Source organism: Athene noctua, chromosome 39, assembly GCF_965140245.1.
Source record: "Athene noctua chromosome 39, bAthNoc1.hap1.1, whole genome shotgun sequence".
Taxonomy (NCBI): Eukaryota; Metazoa; Chordata; class Aves; order Strigiformes; family Strigidae; genus Athene; species Athene noctua.
The window spans coordinates 28,440-42,708 of record NC_134075.1 but is presented as its reverse complement, the minus strand read 5'-3'; the positions used below and the strand labels follow the sequence as shown (position 1 = coordinate 42,708).

At 67.3% G+C, this 14,269-nt stretch overlaps 4 protein-coding genes across 9 annotated transcripts; 2 read left to right on the top strand and 2 right to left on the bottom strand.

The window, feature by feature from the left end:
* Positions 1 to 7: 7 nt before the first annotated feature.
* Positions 8 to 2,755, top strand: SUV39H1 (SUV39H1 histone lysine methyltransferase). Its single transcript, XM_074931117.1, has 6 exons — positions 8 to 348; positions 624 to 769; positions 1,117 to 1,773; positions 1,846 to 1,992; positions 2,221 to 2,350; positions 2,528 to 2,755. Exons 1-6 carry the CDS (start codon positions 63 to 65, stop codon positions 2,665 to 2,667), a joined length of 1,506 nt encoding a protein of 501 aa, XP_074787218.1. The 5' UTR covers positions 8 to 62; the 3' UTR covers positions 2,668 to 2,755.
* On the bottom strand, positions 2,677 to 6,036 carry WDR13 (WD repeat domain 13). Of its 2 annotated transcripts, none has more exons than XM_074931118.1 (10): positions 5,877 to 6,036; positions 5,702 to 5,769; positions 5,151 to 5,394; positions 4,844 to 4,938; positions 4,629 to 4,756; positions 4,224 to 4,531; positions 3,701 to 3,881; positions 3,396 to 3,537; positions 3,192 to 3,322; positions 2,677 to 2,961 (listed from the first exon to the last, which is right to left on the bottom strand). In XM_074931118.1, the coding sequence occupies exons 2-10, from the start codon at positions 5,740 to 5,742 to the stop codon at positions 2,777 to 2,779; spliced, it is 1,455 nt and encodes a 484-aa protein (XP_074787219.1). In that variant the 5' UTR covers positions 5,743 to 5,769; positions 5,877 to 6,036; the 3' UTR covers positions 2,677 to 2,776. The 2 variants fall into 2 exon arrangements, with proteins under 2 accessions (XP_074787219.1, XP_074787220.1); XM_074931119.1 differs by having other exon boundaries at positions 5,702 to 5,778; positions 5,863 to 6,027.
* A 263-nt stretch (positions 6,037 to 6,299) lies between these two features.
* TAFAZZIN (tafazzin, phospholipid-lysophospholipid transacylase) lies at positions 6,300 to 10,301 on the top strand. Of its 4 annotated transcripts, XM_074931121.1 has the most exons (11): positions 6,307 to 6,615; positions 6,732 to 6,860; positions 7,204 to 7,249; positions 7,324 to 7,409; positions 7,637 to 7,717; positions 7,957 to 7,998; positions 8,141 to 8,203; positions 8,415 to 8,467; positions 8,681 to 8,758; positions 8,899 to 9,253; positions 10,172 to 10,301. In XM_074931121.1, the coding sequence occupies exons 1-10, from the start codon at positions 6,507 to 6,509 to the stop codon at positions 8,986 to 8,988; spliced, it is 777 nt and encodes a 258-aa protein (XP_074787222.1). In that variant the 5' UTR covers positions 6,307 to 6,506; the 3' UTR covers positions 8,989 to 9,253; positions 10,172 to 10,301. The 4 variants fall into 4 exon arrangements, with proteins under 4 accessions (XP_074787225.1, XP_074787223.1, XP_074787224.1 ...); XM_074931122.1 differs by lacking the exon at positions 7,957 to 7,998 and having other exon boundaries at positions 6,306 to 6,615; XM_074931123.1 differs by lacking the exon at positions 8,141 to 8,203 and having other exon boundaries at positions 6,306 to 6,615.
* BCAP31 (B cell receptor associated protein 31) lies at positions 9,361 to 12,571 on the bottom strand. 2 transcript variants are annotated; one of them, XM_074931127.1, is made up of 8 exons: positions 11,026 to 12,571; positions 10,826 to 10,923; positions 10,612 to 10,712; positions 10,377 to 10,521; positions 10,163 to 10,298; positions 9,961 to 10,072; positions 9,763 to 9,863; positions 9,361 to 9,677 (listed from the first exon to the last, which is right to left on the bottom strand). In XM_074931127.1, the coding sequence occupies exons 2-8, from the start codon at positions 10,915 to 10,917 to the stop codon at positions 9,639 to 9,641; spliced, it is 726 nt and encodes a 241-aa protein (XP_074787228.1). In that variant the 5' UTR covers positions 10,918 to 10,923; positions 11,026 to 12,571; the 3' UTR covers positions 9,361 to 9,638. The 2 variants fall into 2 exon arrangements, with proteins under 2 accessions (XP_074787228.1, XP_074787227.1); XM_074931126.1 differs by having other exon boundaries at positions 9,961 to 10,075; positions 11,026 to 11,492.
* Positions 12,572 to 14,269: the final 1,698 nt, after the last annotated feature.

Here is a 14,269-nt window from a genome sequence, read left to right as displayed (position 1 = left end):
GACACGTGGGTGGCTGCTGGTGACGCTTTTAGCGACTGATGAACACGTAATGAGTCGGACAGATGCGGCGCCGCTCGCAGGGGAGGAATCCGGGGCCGGGCCCAGCAGAGCCGCGGTGCGATGGGTCCAACCCGGCGCTTCTCGGGGCCAACGGGCCGCGCGCGGAACCCGCCGCCAACGAGGAAATGCGGCAGCGCCGCGGCCAATGGGAGCCGGGCGGGGGTGGGAGGAGGCCCCACCCCTCGCGCGCGCTGCCCGCCGGGCGGAAGCGGAGGAAAAAAAAAAAAGGGGGAAAAAGGAAAAAAAAAAAAAAAAAGAAGCAGCAGAAAATGGCGGAAAATTTAAAAGGTGCGCGCGGGCGGGGGCGCGTGGGGGGCCGGTACCGTCCGCGGCGGGGTCGGTTAACGGCGGCAGGCGGCACACGCCGTTTCGCGCCCTTTTCTGAGGGGGCGCGCGGCGACCGTTGGCGGCGGCGGCGCCGCGGGGAGGCGGCGGGGGGGGAGGGATCCGGGCTCGTTCGGGTCCGGGTCCGGGTCGGGGTCCGCGCTGGCGTCCTCGGTGCCGGAGGGGTCCCGTCCCTTGCCCCCCGACCCCGGTAACGGCACCCCCCCCCCCGGCCCCAGACTGCTCCGTCTGCTGCTTGTCATCGTGGTCGCAGCTGCAGGACCTGTGCCGGCTGGAGCGCGTGCGATGCGGGGCGCTGGGCATCACCCGCCGCAACCTGGGGGACTTCGAGGTGGAGTACCTCTGCGACTACAAGCGCGTGCGGGTGAGTGCGGGGCCACGGCCCCCGCGGCCCTCTTCAAGGGCGAGACCCCTCATGGCCCCCGCAGCTCCCCGGGGGCCGCGATCCCCCGCCCCTCCGGTTGGCAAACGGGGCCCAGAGGTGCCGGGGACTCCCTGAACCTCGTGAGGACCCCCAGACCCTGCGGTTCCCTGTCACCCCGAGGGTCCCCTTTAACGGCCCCGCATGCCTGGGCTGCCACGGATGCACCACAGGGCCCCTGGCCATCGGGGACACCCAGCGCCAGGGGATCCCCGGGGCGCCCCCTGACCCACAGAGGCCCCCAGGCAGCCCGGCCCCCCCCCCGACCCCTGTTCCTGCCGCCGCTGCAGGACGAGGAGTTCTACCTGGTGAAGTGGCGGGGGTACCCCGAGGCTGCCAACACCTGGGAGCCCCGCAAGAACCTGCGGTGCCGCGGGCTGCTGAAGCAGCTGCACCAGGACCTGGCCCGCGCCCCCGGGGGGCCGGTGCGGCCGGGCCCGCGGGGGCTGCCCGCCCGCACCGCTTCCTACCTGGTGCAGAAGGCGGAGCAGCGCCGGGCCCTGCGCTGCTGGGAGCGGCTCCTCAACAGCACCCGCAGCCACCAGGGCCGCATCGCCGTGGAGAATGAGGTGGACTTGCACGGCCCCCCCAGGGACTTCGTCTACATCAACGAATACAAGGTGGGGGCCGGCATCAGCCTGACGCCCGTAGCGGTGGGCTGCGAGTGCCGTGACTGCCTGGCGGAGGCGGGGGGCGGCTGCTGCCCCGGGGCCTCCCACAACAAGTTCGCCTACAACGAGGCGGGGCAGGTGCGCATCCGGGCAGGGCTGCCCATCTACGAGTGCAACTCGCGGTGCCGCTGCGGCGCCGACTGCCCCAACCGCGTGGTGCAGAAGGGCATCCGCTATGACCTCTGCATCTTCCGCACCGGCAACGGCCGCGGCTGGGGCGTTCGCACCCTCGAGCGCATCCGCAAGAACAGCTTCGTCATGGAGTACGTGGGGGAGGTGAGTGCCTGCCGGGGTACGGGCGGGCGGGGTGCAGGCGGGCAGGGGCGCGACACGGTGGCCCTGCCCCAGATCATCACGTCGGAAGAGGCCGAGCGCCGTGGGCAGGTGTACGACCGGCAGGGAGCCACGTACCTCTTCGACCTGGACTACGTGGAGGACGTCTACACCGTGGATGCCGCCCACTACGGCAACATCTCCCACTTCGTCAACCATAGTGTGAGTGGGAGGGGCTCCCCCAGATGGGTGGGGTTGTCTCATGGGGAGGGGCCTGTTGGAGCACCACCCACCACAGGAGTGACAGCATGGGGTGGGGCTTGCTGCAGCACCACCCACCCTGGGAACCCTGCCCCCTTCAACGCATGGGTGGGACTCATGGCAGGGGCGGGGCTTGCTGGGAACATGCCTCCTGCAACCACACCCACCCATGGGGCCGCCTGGCGGCAGTGCGACCCCAACCTGCAGGTGTACAACGTCTTCATCGAGAACCTGGACGAGCGGCTGCCACGCATCGCCCTCTTTGCCACCCGCCCCATCCGTGCTGGCGAGGAGCTCACCTTTGACTACAACATGCACGGTACTGCCCCCCCTCACCCCGGCATGGCCCCCCTCGCCACGTGGGACAGCCCCTCTGCCATGGGGTCGGGGGTGCCACTGCCAGACGGCGTGTGGGGGAGGCCGGACCATGGCAGGTCCGCGGGGAAGGCGGGGGTGCCAGCACCCCCCCTCACCCCCCGTTCTCTCCCACCTCCAGTGGACCCGGTGGACGCCGAGAGCACCCGCATGGACTCCAACTTTGGGCTGGCGGGAGGGGGCCTGGGGACCTCCCCCCGGGCCCGGGGCCGCATTGAGTGCAAGTGTGGGGCTGCTGCCTGCCGCAAGTACCTCTTCTGAGCCACAGCGCCGGGTGCAAACACGCTTGTTGAACACAGCGGGGGGGGTCTGTGCCGTGCTGGGGGGGGACACGGGGCGGGGGCGGTGATGCGCGCAGGGTGGTGGGAAGTCAGGCGTGCTGGCGACGCCAGACAATGACGGTGCCCGCGGCGTCGCTGGAGGCCAGCAGGCTCTCGTCGCAGTTGAAGGCGACAGCCAGCACGGCCCCACCGTGGCCCTGCAGCGTGTTGACGGTGGCCCGTGCCGCTCGCCCCACGTCGAAGAAGTGCACACAGGCGTCCTCGCTGCCCGTCACTGTGGGAACAGGGATGGGGGCGCTGGGGCAGGGGGGCGCTGGGGCAGGGGGCCACGTGCCCCCTCCCCGCGTGATGCTCTAGGATCGGTCCCCTTCCTCTGGGCAAGCACCCCCAGAGCCCCTGGTGCCTCCCCCCACCCTGTGCCGCCCTCCCTGCTCACCTCGGCACTCCCATATGTACCTGCACCCTCCCCGTATGCGCCCCTGCCCCCTGGCACCCCAGACGTACCCACGCAGGCGCCCTGCCGGAAGGACATGAGGGGGCAGAAGCAGCTGCGCAGGGGCTGCTCCCGGTGCCGTGTGGGGAAGCTGCGCCGCAGCCGCAGCCCTGGTGCCCCCGAGCCCTCCTCCTCCACCACCCTGGGGGAGACAGAGGCGATGAGCCCTGCGGCCACCCCCCTCGCCCCCCGCAGGTCCCCATAGGTCCCCGCACCGGAAGAGCAGCAGGCGGTCGGGGCAGGCGTTGACCAGCAGAGAGGGGTCGGGGGCCTCGCGGCTGGCCCAGGCCCGTGCTGAGAGCGAGGTGATGGAGCCGCCGGCCTGCACCACCACCCGTGAGGCTTTCGTCAGCCGCCCTGCGGGGACAAGGAGGGGGATCAAGCACCCCGAGATGCCACGTTGCCGCCCCCCAGCACCCACACCACCCCCTGGCCCCGGCTGCCCCACAGCACCCTTAGGACACCCCCGTGCTGCGCCCCACCTCCCCTGCGTTCCCTCAGCCCCTCCCAGTGCCTGTACCAGTGCCGGGGTCGCAGAGGAAGGAAGAGACAGAGCCACGGTCGTCGCCAGCCCAGAGGACGCGGCCAGGGGCGTCGAAGCAGAGCGCCAGCACCCGCCCGGGCAGCCGTCCTGCCCCGCCCCGCGCTGCCTTCCCTGTCGAGATGTTCACCACCCGCACCATGTGCCGGGCGCTGCCCACCTGGGGACAGGGTGGGGGGGCATGTGAGATACCGTGGGACAGTGAGGCATCCCTACCCACCCCCGGCTGCCCAACCCTTCAAGGTGGTAACCAGGGGCTGCCGTGCTCGAGAGATGCAGCTAGGATGGGGCTCCCGGGGGCACAGGCCATGCTGAGGAAACACGAGGGGATGTAGGGGGGCCCGGTGGGACAGAGAGGGCGTCACTGACCGTGGGGAGGTGGTAGTTGTGCATCCCTGAGAAACAGCGGGGACCCAGGATGCATCAGGAGGACCCGGGGGAATGGCTGGGGCCCTTGGGGGGAAGTAGCGGGGTCCCAGGAGGCTGCAGGGGCATCACTGACCACAGTGAGGTTGTTGTTGAGTGGCTGAAAGGCGCAGCAGAGCAGGGCAGCGCCGTCGGGGTCGGGTACGCGGCGGATGCAGCGCCCATCAGCGGGGGCCCAGAGCCGCAGAGTGCCATCCAGGGAGGCCGACACCAAGACGTCGTTGGAGAGGGACCAGGCGAAGTCGGCCACTCCACCCCCGTGGCCACGCAGCACCCGCAGCACCGCTGGTGGCCCCGGTGCCAGCCGGCACACTGAGATGGTGCCGTCCAGCGAGCAGCAGGCCAGCAGATGCCGGTCGTCATGCGCGAACTGTACCTTTGGCACTGCCCGGCCACGGGTGCCCGTCAGTGCTGTTGCGAGCCAGCACCGGCTGCTGCAGGCGCCTGGGGGAAACCCACCTCCCCCCCACCCCCCAGTTACCGGCGCTGTCAGTGTGCTGGTCAAAGACGTGGTAGACACCAGCGAAAGCGTAGTTCTCGCTCAGCGTCGTGTCCCCGGCCATGGCGCGGCTTGCCTCTGCCAGCGGTGTCGGCACCACTCCAGGGGGACTGTGGGTTCCAGGCATCCTGGTGTCAGCACCCTGACGCCCCCCTCCTTCAGCACCCACTCACCCCAGGAGACCCAGCTGCGCTCACCGCTCGTCAGGGGCCCCGCGTGGGACCCCAGGGTGGGAGCCACGGCTGAGGGAACGCCGGTGTCCCCGGGCCACCCGTGGGTCCTCCTCGAAGTCCTAGGGGAAAGACACAGCTGTGGGGGCCCTTGCACCCCACGGGGTCGTGGGGCCCCCAGGGGGTACCAGGACCCCACAGCTCCCCCAGAACGGGTGCTGGTACCCCACAGCTCCCCCAAAACAGGTGCTGCAGCCCCTCCGGGTGTGTTTCCCGCCCCCTCGGGAAGGGCTCGCAGCCCCCCGTCTCCCCCATCGTCCTCCCACGAGCATACCTCCATGCGGTCCAGTGTGGTGCGGCTAGCACGGAGGGCGCTGCTGCTGTGGGCACGGCAGCTGCTTTGCTCGGACAGGGCCCCGTAGCGCTGGGCCAGCAGGCGGGTGCGCACCCGCAGGTACCAGCGTCGGGTGCCCCCCTCCAGTGCCCCTCCCTGCGCTTGCTCCCGCAGCAGCTGGCTGCGGCGCCGCACGTACTGAGTCCGGAACTGGGGCCAGCGGGGCGTGCGGTAGGCTGCGTACCTGGGAACACGGGGGGACCCTCGTACCTGCGGCAGCCGGCACGGCGTCCCGGAGAGGGGGTGAGGGGTGGGAGGCGAGTGGCACCGTGGTGTGGGGGGGGAGTAGGTCCACGCAGGTGTCAGGGGCCCGGGTACTCCCCAAAGAGGGACTCGGGATCCGCCCCGTACCAAAGGGACTTGGGCATCAGGGTGTCCTCCCTGACAAGGCCCCCGTGTCCCCCCCATCAAAAGGGACCAGGCGTCAGGGCATCTCCCCGCTCCCGGGGATGCCTCTCTCCCTCAAAGGGACCAGGCGCCACGGGGCTCACCTGGCATCCACGGCGAGCACCTGCTGCCAGACGGCGGCCATGGCAGCGGCGGCCGCCCCTGGGGGGGCCTGCGGGGAGAGCAGGGCGGGGGAAGCGGGGTCAGGCCGCGCCCGGGGCCCGCTGTCGGCCCGGGGAGGGCGGAGCGGGGGTCCCTGCGGGGATCGAGCGGCTGTACCTGCCCGTCCCGCTCCACCTCCGTCTCCCGCCGCCACCGGGTCCCCCCGCAGAGCTGTGCCGGGCGGGCGGGGCGGGGCGGGGCGGCGGCCGGCCGCTCTTCCCGCCCCTCCGAAATGGCGGCCGCCGCCTCTCGCCAAAATGGCGCCAGGCGTCGCCCTGGTGACGGCGCCCGGCGGCGGCGGGCGGGGCCCTTCCCGAGCGAGGGGGCGGGGCCCGGGCGGGGATTGGTAGCGTCCGCGAAGGGGGCGGGCCGTGCCCGCTCCTCTACGGTGCCCTCGCCTTCCTAGCCCTTCCCGGTTACGGGCCCTTCTGCCCAGTGCTGCTCGACTGCCCTGGGTCCTTCCGCTAGCCGCGTTTGCGACCTCGCGCCGCACTTGACGGCAGCCCCCCTCCAGTTTGCGATAGTGGGTGGGCGGGGGAGCGGGAGCCGGCTCGCTTGACGGCAGGAGGAGAGTCCCGCTGCGCGACCTTCGCGACGCGCGGTGGGGCGGCCGGCGCGCTTTACGCTAGGGGCGGCTGGGGGGCCGCGGGCCGGGAGGGGCCCCGCTGCTGTCCCCGGCCCTCCGTGGCCCCCAGTCCCGCCTCACCCCCGTCCCCAGGCGCCGTCCTAGGCCCCCGCGATGGCAGCATGCCGCTGGCGGTGAGGTGGCCCTTCCCCGCGGGGCCGCCCCTGCCCTGGGCCTTGGCCAGCCGCATCGTCACCGGCCTGGTGGGCACCTACAGCTGCATCTGGACCCGTGAGTGCCCCGCCGGTGCCCCGCCAGCCGACGGGGGGTGGAGGCGGATGGAGGGCGCGGGGTGGGGGACGCAGCCTCTCCCCGCCGCGCCCCCCAGGCACCCGTCCCCCTGCCAGGCTACCTGAACCGGCTGCGGGTGCACAACGCCGAGGTGTTGCACGAGCTGGTGGAGAGCCGGGGGCCCCGCACCCCCCTCCTCACCCTCTCCAACCACCAGTCCTGCATGGACGACCCCCACCTCTGGGGTATGCTTGGCTGCTGGGGGACTGGGGTGCTGGGGGTTCCCCAGGGGATCCCAAGGGCCCTGGGGGGGGTTCCCAGTGGATCTCGAGGGAGGTGTGGGCTGCTGGAGGGTTTCTAGGGGATCCCAAGGCTGCTGGGGGGAGCAGGGGGTCCCAAGGGTGTTGGTGGAGGTTCTCAGTGGATCTTGAGGCAGATGGGGGGTGCTGGAGGGTTCCCAGAGCATCTTGAGGGCAGTGGGGGGTGCTGGACCGTCTCCAGGGGTTTCTGAGGGAGCTGGGAGGGGGCTCTGGGTCTCTCTGGGCGTGTGTGTCCCTCTGACCGCCCCCCACTCTTTCTTTCTGCCAGGTTCTCTGAAGCTGCGGCACGTCTGGAGCTTACACAAGATGCGGTGGTGAGGGGGAGAGTCCTGGGGGGGGGGGCCCAGGAAGCCCCCTCCCTTCTCATCCCTTGTTCCACCCTGCCCAGGACCCCCACAGCTGCTGACATCTGCTTCACCCGGGAGCTGCACTCACGGTTCTTTAGCCTGGGCCGCTGCGTCCCCGTGTGCAGGGGTGAGTGGGGGACGGCAGGGAGGGACCAGGGGCAACTGGGCGGCGGGAGCGTGGGGCCAAGAGGCTATCCTTGTCTGTATTGGGGGCATCCCAGTTTGTACTGGGGCGGTTGTGGCCTGTACTGCAAGAGACCGCAGTTTACTTTGGGGGAGCGAGGAGGGTTGTTGTGCTGGGTCGGACCCAGTCCGCACTGGAGGGTTCCCAGTGCACTGAACCGGTGTTCCTAGGGGATGGCGTGTACCAGCGAGGGATGGACTTCATCTTGGAGAAGCTCAACCAGGGGGACTGGGTGCACGTCTTCCCTGAGGGTACTGGGGGCTCAGCTGCTCTAGAAAGACTGGGAGCACTGGGGCTGGGTGTTTGTATCCAAGTCCCTGGGACCTACAGTGGGGGTCAGGGAGGGACCGGGAGCCTTGGGGATTGACCCGATTTCTTCTCCAGATCCGGGTGGTGGGGTGTGAGGGGGGTGCTGGGTGGGCTCGGGAGACCCATGGGGGTCTCCTCTGCTGCTCCCCTCCCCCATCCCCACGGCCCCATGTCCCCACAGGCAAAGTGAACATGGGGCAGGAGTTCATGCGCTTCAAGTGGGGTGAGCCCCCCAACTCTCCCCTGACTGTCCCCCCATCCCTGAATTGTCCCCTGACCCTCAACTGCTCCTCTGCCCCCTACACGCCCCCTTGTCCCCTGAGGGCCACGCAAGCCCCCAAAATAGCCACCTTGCCCCCCCGCAGGCATCGGGCGCCTCCTGGCCGAGTGCCGCCTCGACCCGGTCATCCTGCCCCTGTGGCATGGGGGTGAGCGGGGCTGGGGGCCACGGGGTGCCTGGGAGGTTGTGGGCGGAGGGCAGGAGCTGGGGGGTTCGTGGGGAAGAGGGGGGCGGGACGCGAGCAGGCAGGGTCGCGGGGGAGAGGAGTCAGGAGGGTGGGGGGAGCAGGGGGTCCCGGCCCTGCGCCGGGCCCTGTCCCGCTGCTCGGCCACGCAGGTGCCCGCTGACCCCCGTGCCAGGCATGAACGACGTCCTGCCCAACACACCCCCGTACGTGCCCCGCGTGGGGCAGGTGAGTGAGCAGAGGTGGGGTGGGGGGGCACACGGACACCCCAGATGCAGGGCGTGCTGGGTAACGGGTGGCTGCGGGGCAGGGAGCCGGACAGGCTTGGGAAGCGCTGTGGGGGGACTGTGGGAGCGCGGGTGGCCGTGGGCCTGGGGGTGGCTGTGGGATGGGCAATGGGGCATGTCGGGTCGGCCATGGGGTACTGACGCTGTCCCGCAGCGGATCACCGTGGTTGTGGGGCGACCGTTTAGTGTCCGGCCCCTCCTGGAACGTCTCCGGGCCGAGGGCACGTCTACGGTGAGTGCTCAGAGGGTTGCCCCGTGGCAGGTGTAGCTACACTGCTCTGCCCCACAGCTCTGTGGGGCCCGTTACCCCTGGTCCCAGGCCCTGTGGGCTCAGCCCCACAGCTCAGTGGGGCCCGGCCCTCTGCCCCGCAGGTGGAGATGCGGAAGGCGCTGACAGATTTTGTGCAGAGGGAATTTGAAGTGCTGCGGGGCCAGGCCCGGGCCCTGCACCCCACCCCATAGCGCATGGGGGTGCCCACAGACAGACAGATGGGCTGCCCTGCCCGTGGTCGGGACCTGCCCCGCGGCGTGATAGCCCCATGGCTGTCCCTGCATCCTCACGGGCCCCGCAGACGGACAGACTGCCCCGCGGCCGTTTCTGCAGCGCCGTGGGGCGCCGGGAAGGGGTGCGCGGGCGAACAAGCCGCCCCGTAGCGCGTCCCCGTCCCGAGCTCCTGTGCACGGTGCCAATAAAGGTGGTGGAGACTCGGTGCTCTCTGGACCCGAGGTGAGGGATAGGGTGGGGCTGCCGGAGGGCACAGGGGACCCGAGGGGGCAGCCTGGGGTGTTCAGGGGTTCTCCGAGGGAGTGTGGGATGGAGACGAGCCTAGCCTGATCCCATGTGTTTATTTGAAGCAGAAGCTGGTGGAGGGGTCCCCCCACCACCCCCAGAAGGGGCAAAGGGAGGTTCAGATCCTCCCCGGCCCCAGCGTGCTGCCACAAAGCAGGGGGGCCCAAAACGTGTCAGTGGGGGGCAGCTGGGGGCCCCTGGAAACACCTTGTTCAAGTCCTGTCCCCGCTGCCCCCCCCCGAGCCTGGGGGGGGGGTGCAGGGGCGTGGTGTGGCCTGGTCCAGTGGGTGGGGCGTGGGCCTGGGGGGTGTGGCCAGGTCCATCACTCCTCCTTCTTGTCCCGGGGTCCATCGTGGGCAGCCTAGGGTGAGGGACGGTGGGATGATCTGTTAGGGGGGCGTGGGCAGTTTCGGGGGGAGCAGGGAGTTTAGGCTTCCCCCCCATACCTGCAGGCGGGCGTGCTGGTCCAGCAGCCGGTCGTACTCCCGTGTCAGCCCCTCGGCCTGACGACGCATGGCCTGCACCTCGTTCTCTGCCTTCTCCAGAGCTGAGGGGGGGGGGGTGGGGGGGTGGGGCACGTGTGTGTCAACAACACCCCTGAAACCTGAAGCCCCCCCATAACACCCCCCCAGCCCCCACTGTACTGCGTTTGCTGGCCGCCAGCTCCTCCTTCAGCTTCTCCACCTTGGCCTTGAGGGTCTCGTTCTCATCCTGGGATGGGGACGGGCTGCCCCCATCACCCCCCGCCTCCTGCAGCTGCTGGGGAGGAGGCACCAGCGGCACGTCAGGGCCTGAGGTGCCCGGGGGTGCTCCTTCTCCTCCCACCCCCGCTGCGAGCCGTGGTACCTTCCGCAGGGCGTCGTTGTCCTCCATGTAGCGGCGAGCGGCCTGGCTGGCGCCTTCCGCCTGTTTCCGGAAGGCCTCGCTGGAGGCGCCCAGCACGGCTTGCTGCGAGATGAGGGTGACCAGGCGGCGCAGGAGGCTGCGGAAAGCAGGGTGAGTCAGGCCCCGCGGCCCCTCGAGGCCCCTCCTGGCTCCCCCCTCCCCTTCCCCGACTCACAAGGAGAGCAAGAGGGCAAAGCCGGCCAGGTAGAGGTTGCGCTGGGCCCGGAAAAGCTTCATGTGGAAGTGCTCGAGGGCACCGGGGCTGCTCTGCAGGGCCACCCGCTCTGTCACGTCGTATTTACGGGTTTCCCGCAGGGCATCTATGGGAAGGAAGTGTCAGCTGGGGGCAGTGGCCCAGCTCCCCGCACAGCACCCCCCCCCCACCCCGGAAGGGTGGTGCCAGCACCCACCGAAGAGGAGGAGGACGAGGATAACGATGAGGACCACGAAGACGGTGTTGCCGTAGGCGACGGCCAGACCCACCAGGCGTGACTTGAATATCTTCTGCCATCTGGGGGGGGCACAGGTAGGGGATGGGAGGCGGGACACTCCCTCCCTCAGCCTGGGAGGCCCACCCCACACCCAGGACACCCCCCCAGCCCTAGGGGATCTCTCCTGCCCCACCTGGCAGCTGAGACGAAGGGGACGCAGAGCAGAAGGACGAGGAATACTTCAGCGTAGAGGAAGGTGGCGACCGCCGTCCACTGCAGGCTCATGGCGGCCTGTGGGGGCACAGAGAGAGGAGAGATGCGAATCCCGGTCGTACCGAACCGCCCCCCCCCCCCCAACCGGGAGCACCATCCCGCCCCCTCGAGCGGCCTCACCCGTTTCCACTCGCTAGTAGCGGCGCCCCCGTCTCCGCCGACCACCCCCTCCGCCCTTACCGGAAGCAGGACTTGTCCTGGACGGGAAGTCCCGCCCGCGCCCGGACCGCAAGGCCCAATCAGAGCCGCCGAAAGTGCCGGCTCGAGCCCTCCCCGCGCGTATCGAGCGGAAGGAGGTACCCCCGCTTCCGGCCGCCGCCGCCATCTTCCCTCCCGCGCGGGGAGGGGCAGTCGCTTAGGCCGAGCGTGTCGTGGCCGTGGCGGCTCCGGAGCGCCGTGAGAGGTCGGCGCGATCCAGTGCGCTCGGGCATCCGGGGACAGGGTGCCGGGTATGGGGATGCCCCGCTGCGGCGAGGCGGGGGGGCCTGTGGGAGCGCGGGCGTCCCGCGGGGCATGCTGGGAGCTGTAGTTCTCCACCGGGGTGGCCCGTCGGCCGTGTTGGTCTGAGGTAGCGGGTTTAGGGGTGGGATCGGGGTTAAGGGCGCTCACGGGGCGCTTTGGAGGGCAGCGGTGCTCCGTACGTTGTTGGTGTCATACAGAGATTTGTGATAAAAGTGTTTTTTTTTCCCCGTTCTCCATCATGTTCTGTCTGGTGCCCTGTCGCTGTTTATCAGTTCCTCCCTCTCTGCCCAGCGGTCTGTCTCTTTTCCCCATTTAGTTTTTGCCCCTCTCTCGGTCTGGCTCCTTGTCCCTGGATTTTGAATTCCTTCCTCTGTGCCCCATACCCCGTGTGATGTTTTCCCTTTTGTGGCCTGTTTCTGGCTGGCGCTCTGTTACTATTCAGTAATTCCTCTCCCGATGCCTTGTAGTCTGTTGCTTTTGTCTTTTCTCCCTCTCACTGTCTCTGTTTCCCCTGTTTTAGAATTCCTCCCCTCTTCTTTCTGTATGCATCGGTATTAGTCTTTGGCTCTAGGTCTCTTCCTTTCTGTGTCGCTGTCCCTGTTTCCTAATTCTTCCTTCTCTGCCCTGTAATACGTAGCTATGTGATTTCGTTTGTGTTCCTCCCCTGCCCTTTCCCTCTGTCGTTTGCTGTCCTGACTCCCCATCGCTGCTGCTTTTTCCTGTTCTTTGTAGCTTTTTTGTCCTTCTCCATCTTGGTCTAGTTCCCTGACCCCTTTTTTTTCTCCATGTCTGTTGTGCTCTCCCTCCCAGGTTTTTCTTCTGCATCTCTGTGCTGCTCCTCATCCTTCTTTGTTGGTTTCTGTCCTGCTTCTTCTTCCTCTTTCTGCTGCCTCTTTTCTTCTCTCGCTGTTGCTTTTTTTCTCCATATCCATGTTAGGCTTCCTGTCCCCATCCTCTCACCGCCCCGTTCCTTGCCTCTTGTTTTCTCGCTACCCCCATACTGGCCAGCTGGCTGCCCCTTTTCTCCTGTCTTCTAGCGTCCTGCATCTTGCTCCTCATTTTTGGCAGTCTCTAGCTCTGCCCAGCAGCTTGTTGCTCCAGGAGCAGACTGACTGTTCCCGGCTGGACTGAGGAGCGTGGCTCTAGGAACAACGCCAAGGTGTGCCAGGGGCAGGGGGAGCATTAGAGGCCTTGAGCCCCGGAGCAGACTCACTCCCTTCTGGGACTTGTTCTGTGTGTGACTGAATAAACACTTGCTGTCTACTGTCTGCCTCTTGTGCTTCCTTTGCCCCGGGTGAGGGGCTGTGTGGGAGTCCAGGGGAGGGGTGATGATGCCCTGTGGGGGAGAGGGATGGCCCCCTGTTCCTGCTGGGCTCCAGCTGTGGGCTGGACTGGCCCCAGTGTGGACAATGAGGCTGATGGCAGCAGCCCCTCCCTGTATAAAGGGGTTGCTCCAGGTGGAGGGGTGGGTGCCGCTGTTGAAAGCAGGGCAGCCCTCACAGGGGCTGGTGTGAGCCAAGGGAGGAGCAGAGCAGTCGCTGAGCATTGCTGGGTTGTGGCTGCACCGAGGGAGAAGGTGAGTGGAGCCGTGCAACCAACTGGCAGCTCCTGGGGAAGGAGCTCGTGGGGAGGATGGCAGTGCCTGCAGGGTGGCACTGCTCAGTGTTGGAGCTGGTGGCAGGGGCTGCCCGGAGCCGGTGGTGGGGACACTGTGGGTCAGGCTGTCTAGGGCTGCGCCTGGTGGGGCTGCTGGGTGTGTTGGGAGGGATGAGCAATGGTGTCCATGCAGGGTCAGAAAGCAGGGAGAGCTGCCTCTCGCAACACAGCGGGAGCTGTAGTCCTGGCGTGTGGGGTTTCTGGCCAGCCGCATTGGTTCCCTGGGTCATGCTGGGATGTCTGGTCTTACAGCACTTGGCGTGCAGGCGGCCGTGCTGTGTTGGCCAGCGTGTGCCAGGAGCTGTAGGTTTTGCAGACTTGGCTGCCAGGCGGCTGCACCGCTCATCGGCGCCCGTAGCGCGGCACAGTCCTCGCTACCGCTGTGGCCCCTGCATCGCACCAACCAGTGACAGTTTTACTGCCGCTTTCATGTGGTTTCCTGGGGGCTTCCACCTGCTCCCCAACAAGTGTCGTGCCCGTACCTTGAGAGCGCAGTGACGTTCGTGCGGGGGGGCAGTGCCCGCCTGCGCTCACCGCTGCTGCCTGGCAAACGCCACACGATGCTGCCGGTGGGCAACACAGAGGTGCCCCTGTGCCCCACACTGCCACCCGCCAGTAACGTCAGTGCGATGCTCTGATGCTTGCGGGGTGGTGTGGCCACGCTCTGTGCCTTCTCCTGGTAAGGAAATGCTGTCGCCACCCCACATCACTCTGTAATTTGTCGAGTCCACCAGATACTCCCGATTGGAAAAATCCTCCCTGTAGTTCGCAGGCTCAGGAGTGGGCTCAGGTCAGAGGACCATGCAAACAATGGGAGAGCAGGCTTAAAGAAGCCGAACCATTAGATGTTTTGAATTATAGGAAAAAGATACCTATTGGAAAAGGAAAAGAGACTACAGATTCAAGTAAACAAGGATGGATTTTGTTAATGGCATATAGAAAACAACACCAGAGTAAAGAGAGGCTGTTGTTAGAGCGCTCCCAGATGGAGTGACAGATACGTGATTTACGGAGTCAAATAATGATGTTGTAATGCTGGAATAAGTTGCTTGCTGATAAGCTGGATACTTATCAGACAGTGGCAGAGAAAGCCACGATGTGAGTAGCACAATATAAGTATAGTAAAAGGAGATGGCTGGATTTGTTGTGTACTTTGACCATTGGCACCAATATTGACTCTGAGACTTGGAGCTTGTATATTGTATGTATGGTGTTAAATCTGGATTTGTCGTTTGTCATAATTATC

Coding starts and splice junctions, on each gene's coding strand:
- SUV39H1 (XM_074931117.1), top strand. CDS start 63: ATGCGGCGCCGCTCGCAGGGGAGGAATCCGGGGCCGGGCCCAGCAGAG. Junction 349..623: donor AATGGCGGAAAATTTAAAAG/GTGCGCGCGGGC, acceptor CCCCGGCCCCAG/ACTGCTCCGTCTGCTGCTTG. Junction 1,774..1,845: donor TCATGGAGTACGTGGGGGAG/GTGAGTGCCTGC, acceptor GCCCTGCCCCAG/ATCATCACGTCGGAAGAGGC.
- WDR13 (XM_074931118.1), bottom strand. CDS start 5,742: ATGGCCGCCGTCTGGCAGCAGGTGCTCGCCGTGGATGCCAG. Junction 4,532..4,628: donor CCAGCACACTGACAGCGCCG/GTAACTGGGGGG, acceptor GTGGCCGGGCAG/TGCCAAAGGTACAGTTCGCG. Junction 3,882..4,223: donor TCAACAACAACCTCACTGTG/GTCAGTGATGCC, acceptor CCCTGTCCCCAG/GTGGGCAGCGCCCGGCACAT.
- TAFAZZIN (XM_074931121.1), top strand. CDS start 6,507: ATGCCGCTGGCGGTGAGGTGGCCCTTCCCCGCGGGGCCGCCCCTGCCC. Junction 7,718..7,956: donor GGTGCACGTCTTCCCTGAGG/GTACTGGGGGCT, acceptor ATGTCCCCACAG/GCAAAGTGAACATGGGGCAG. Junction 8,759..8,898: donor GGGCCGAGGGCACGTCTACG/GTGAGTGCTCAG, acceptor TCTGCCCCGCAG/GTGGAGATGCGGAAGGCGCT.
- BCAP31 (XM_074931126.1), bottom strand. CDS start 10,917: ATGAGCCTGCAGTGGACGGCGGTCGCCACCTTCCTCTACGCTGAAGTA. Junction 10,713..10,825: donor CCCTTCGTCTCAGCTGCCAG/GTGGGGCAGGAG, acceptor TGCCCCCCCCAG/ATGGCAGAAGATATTCAAGT. Junction 10,299..10,376: donor TTTGCCCTCTTGCTCTCCTT/GTGAGTCGGGGA, acceptor TGCTTTCCGCAG/CCTCCTGCGCCGCCTGGTCA.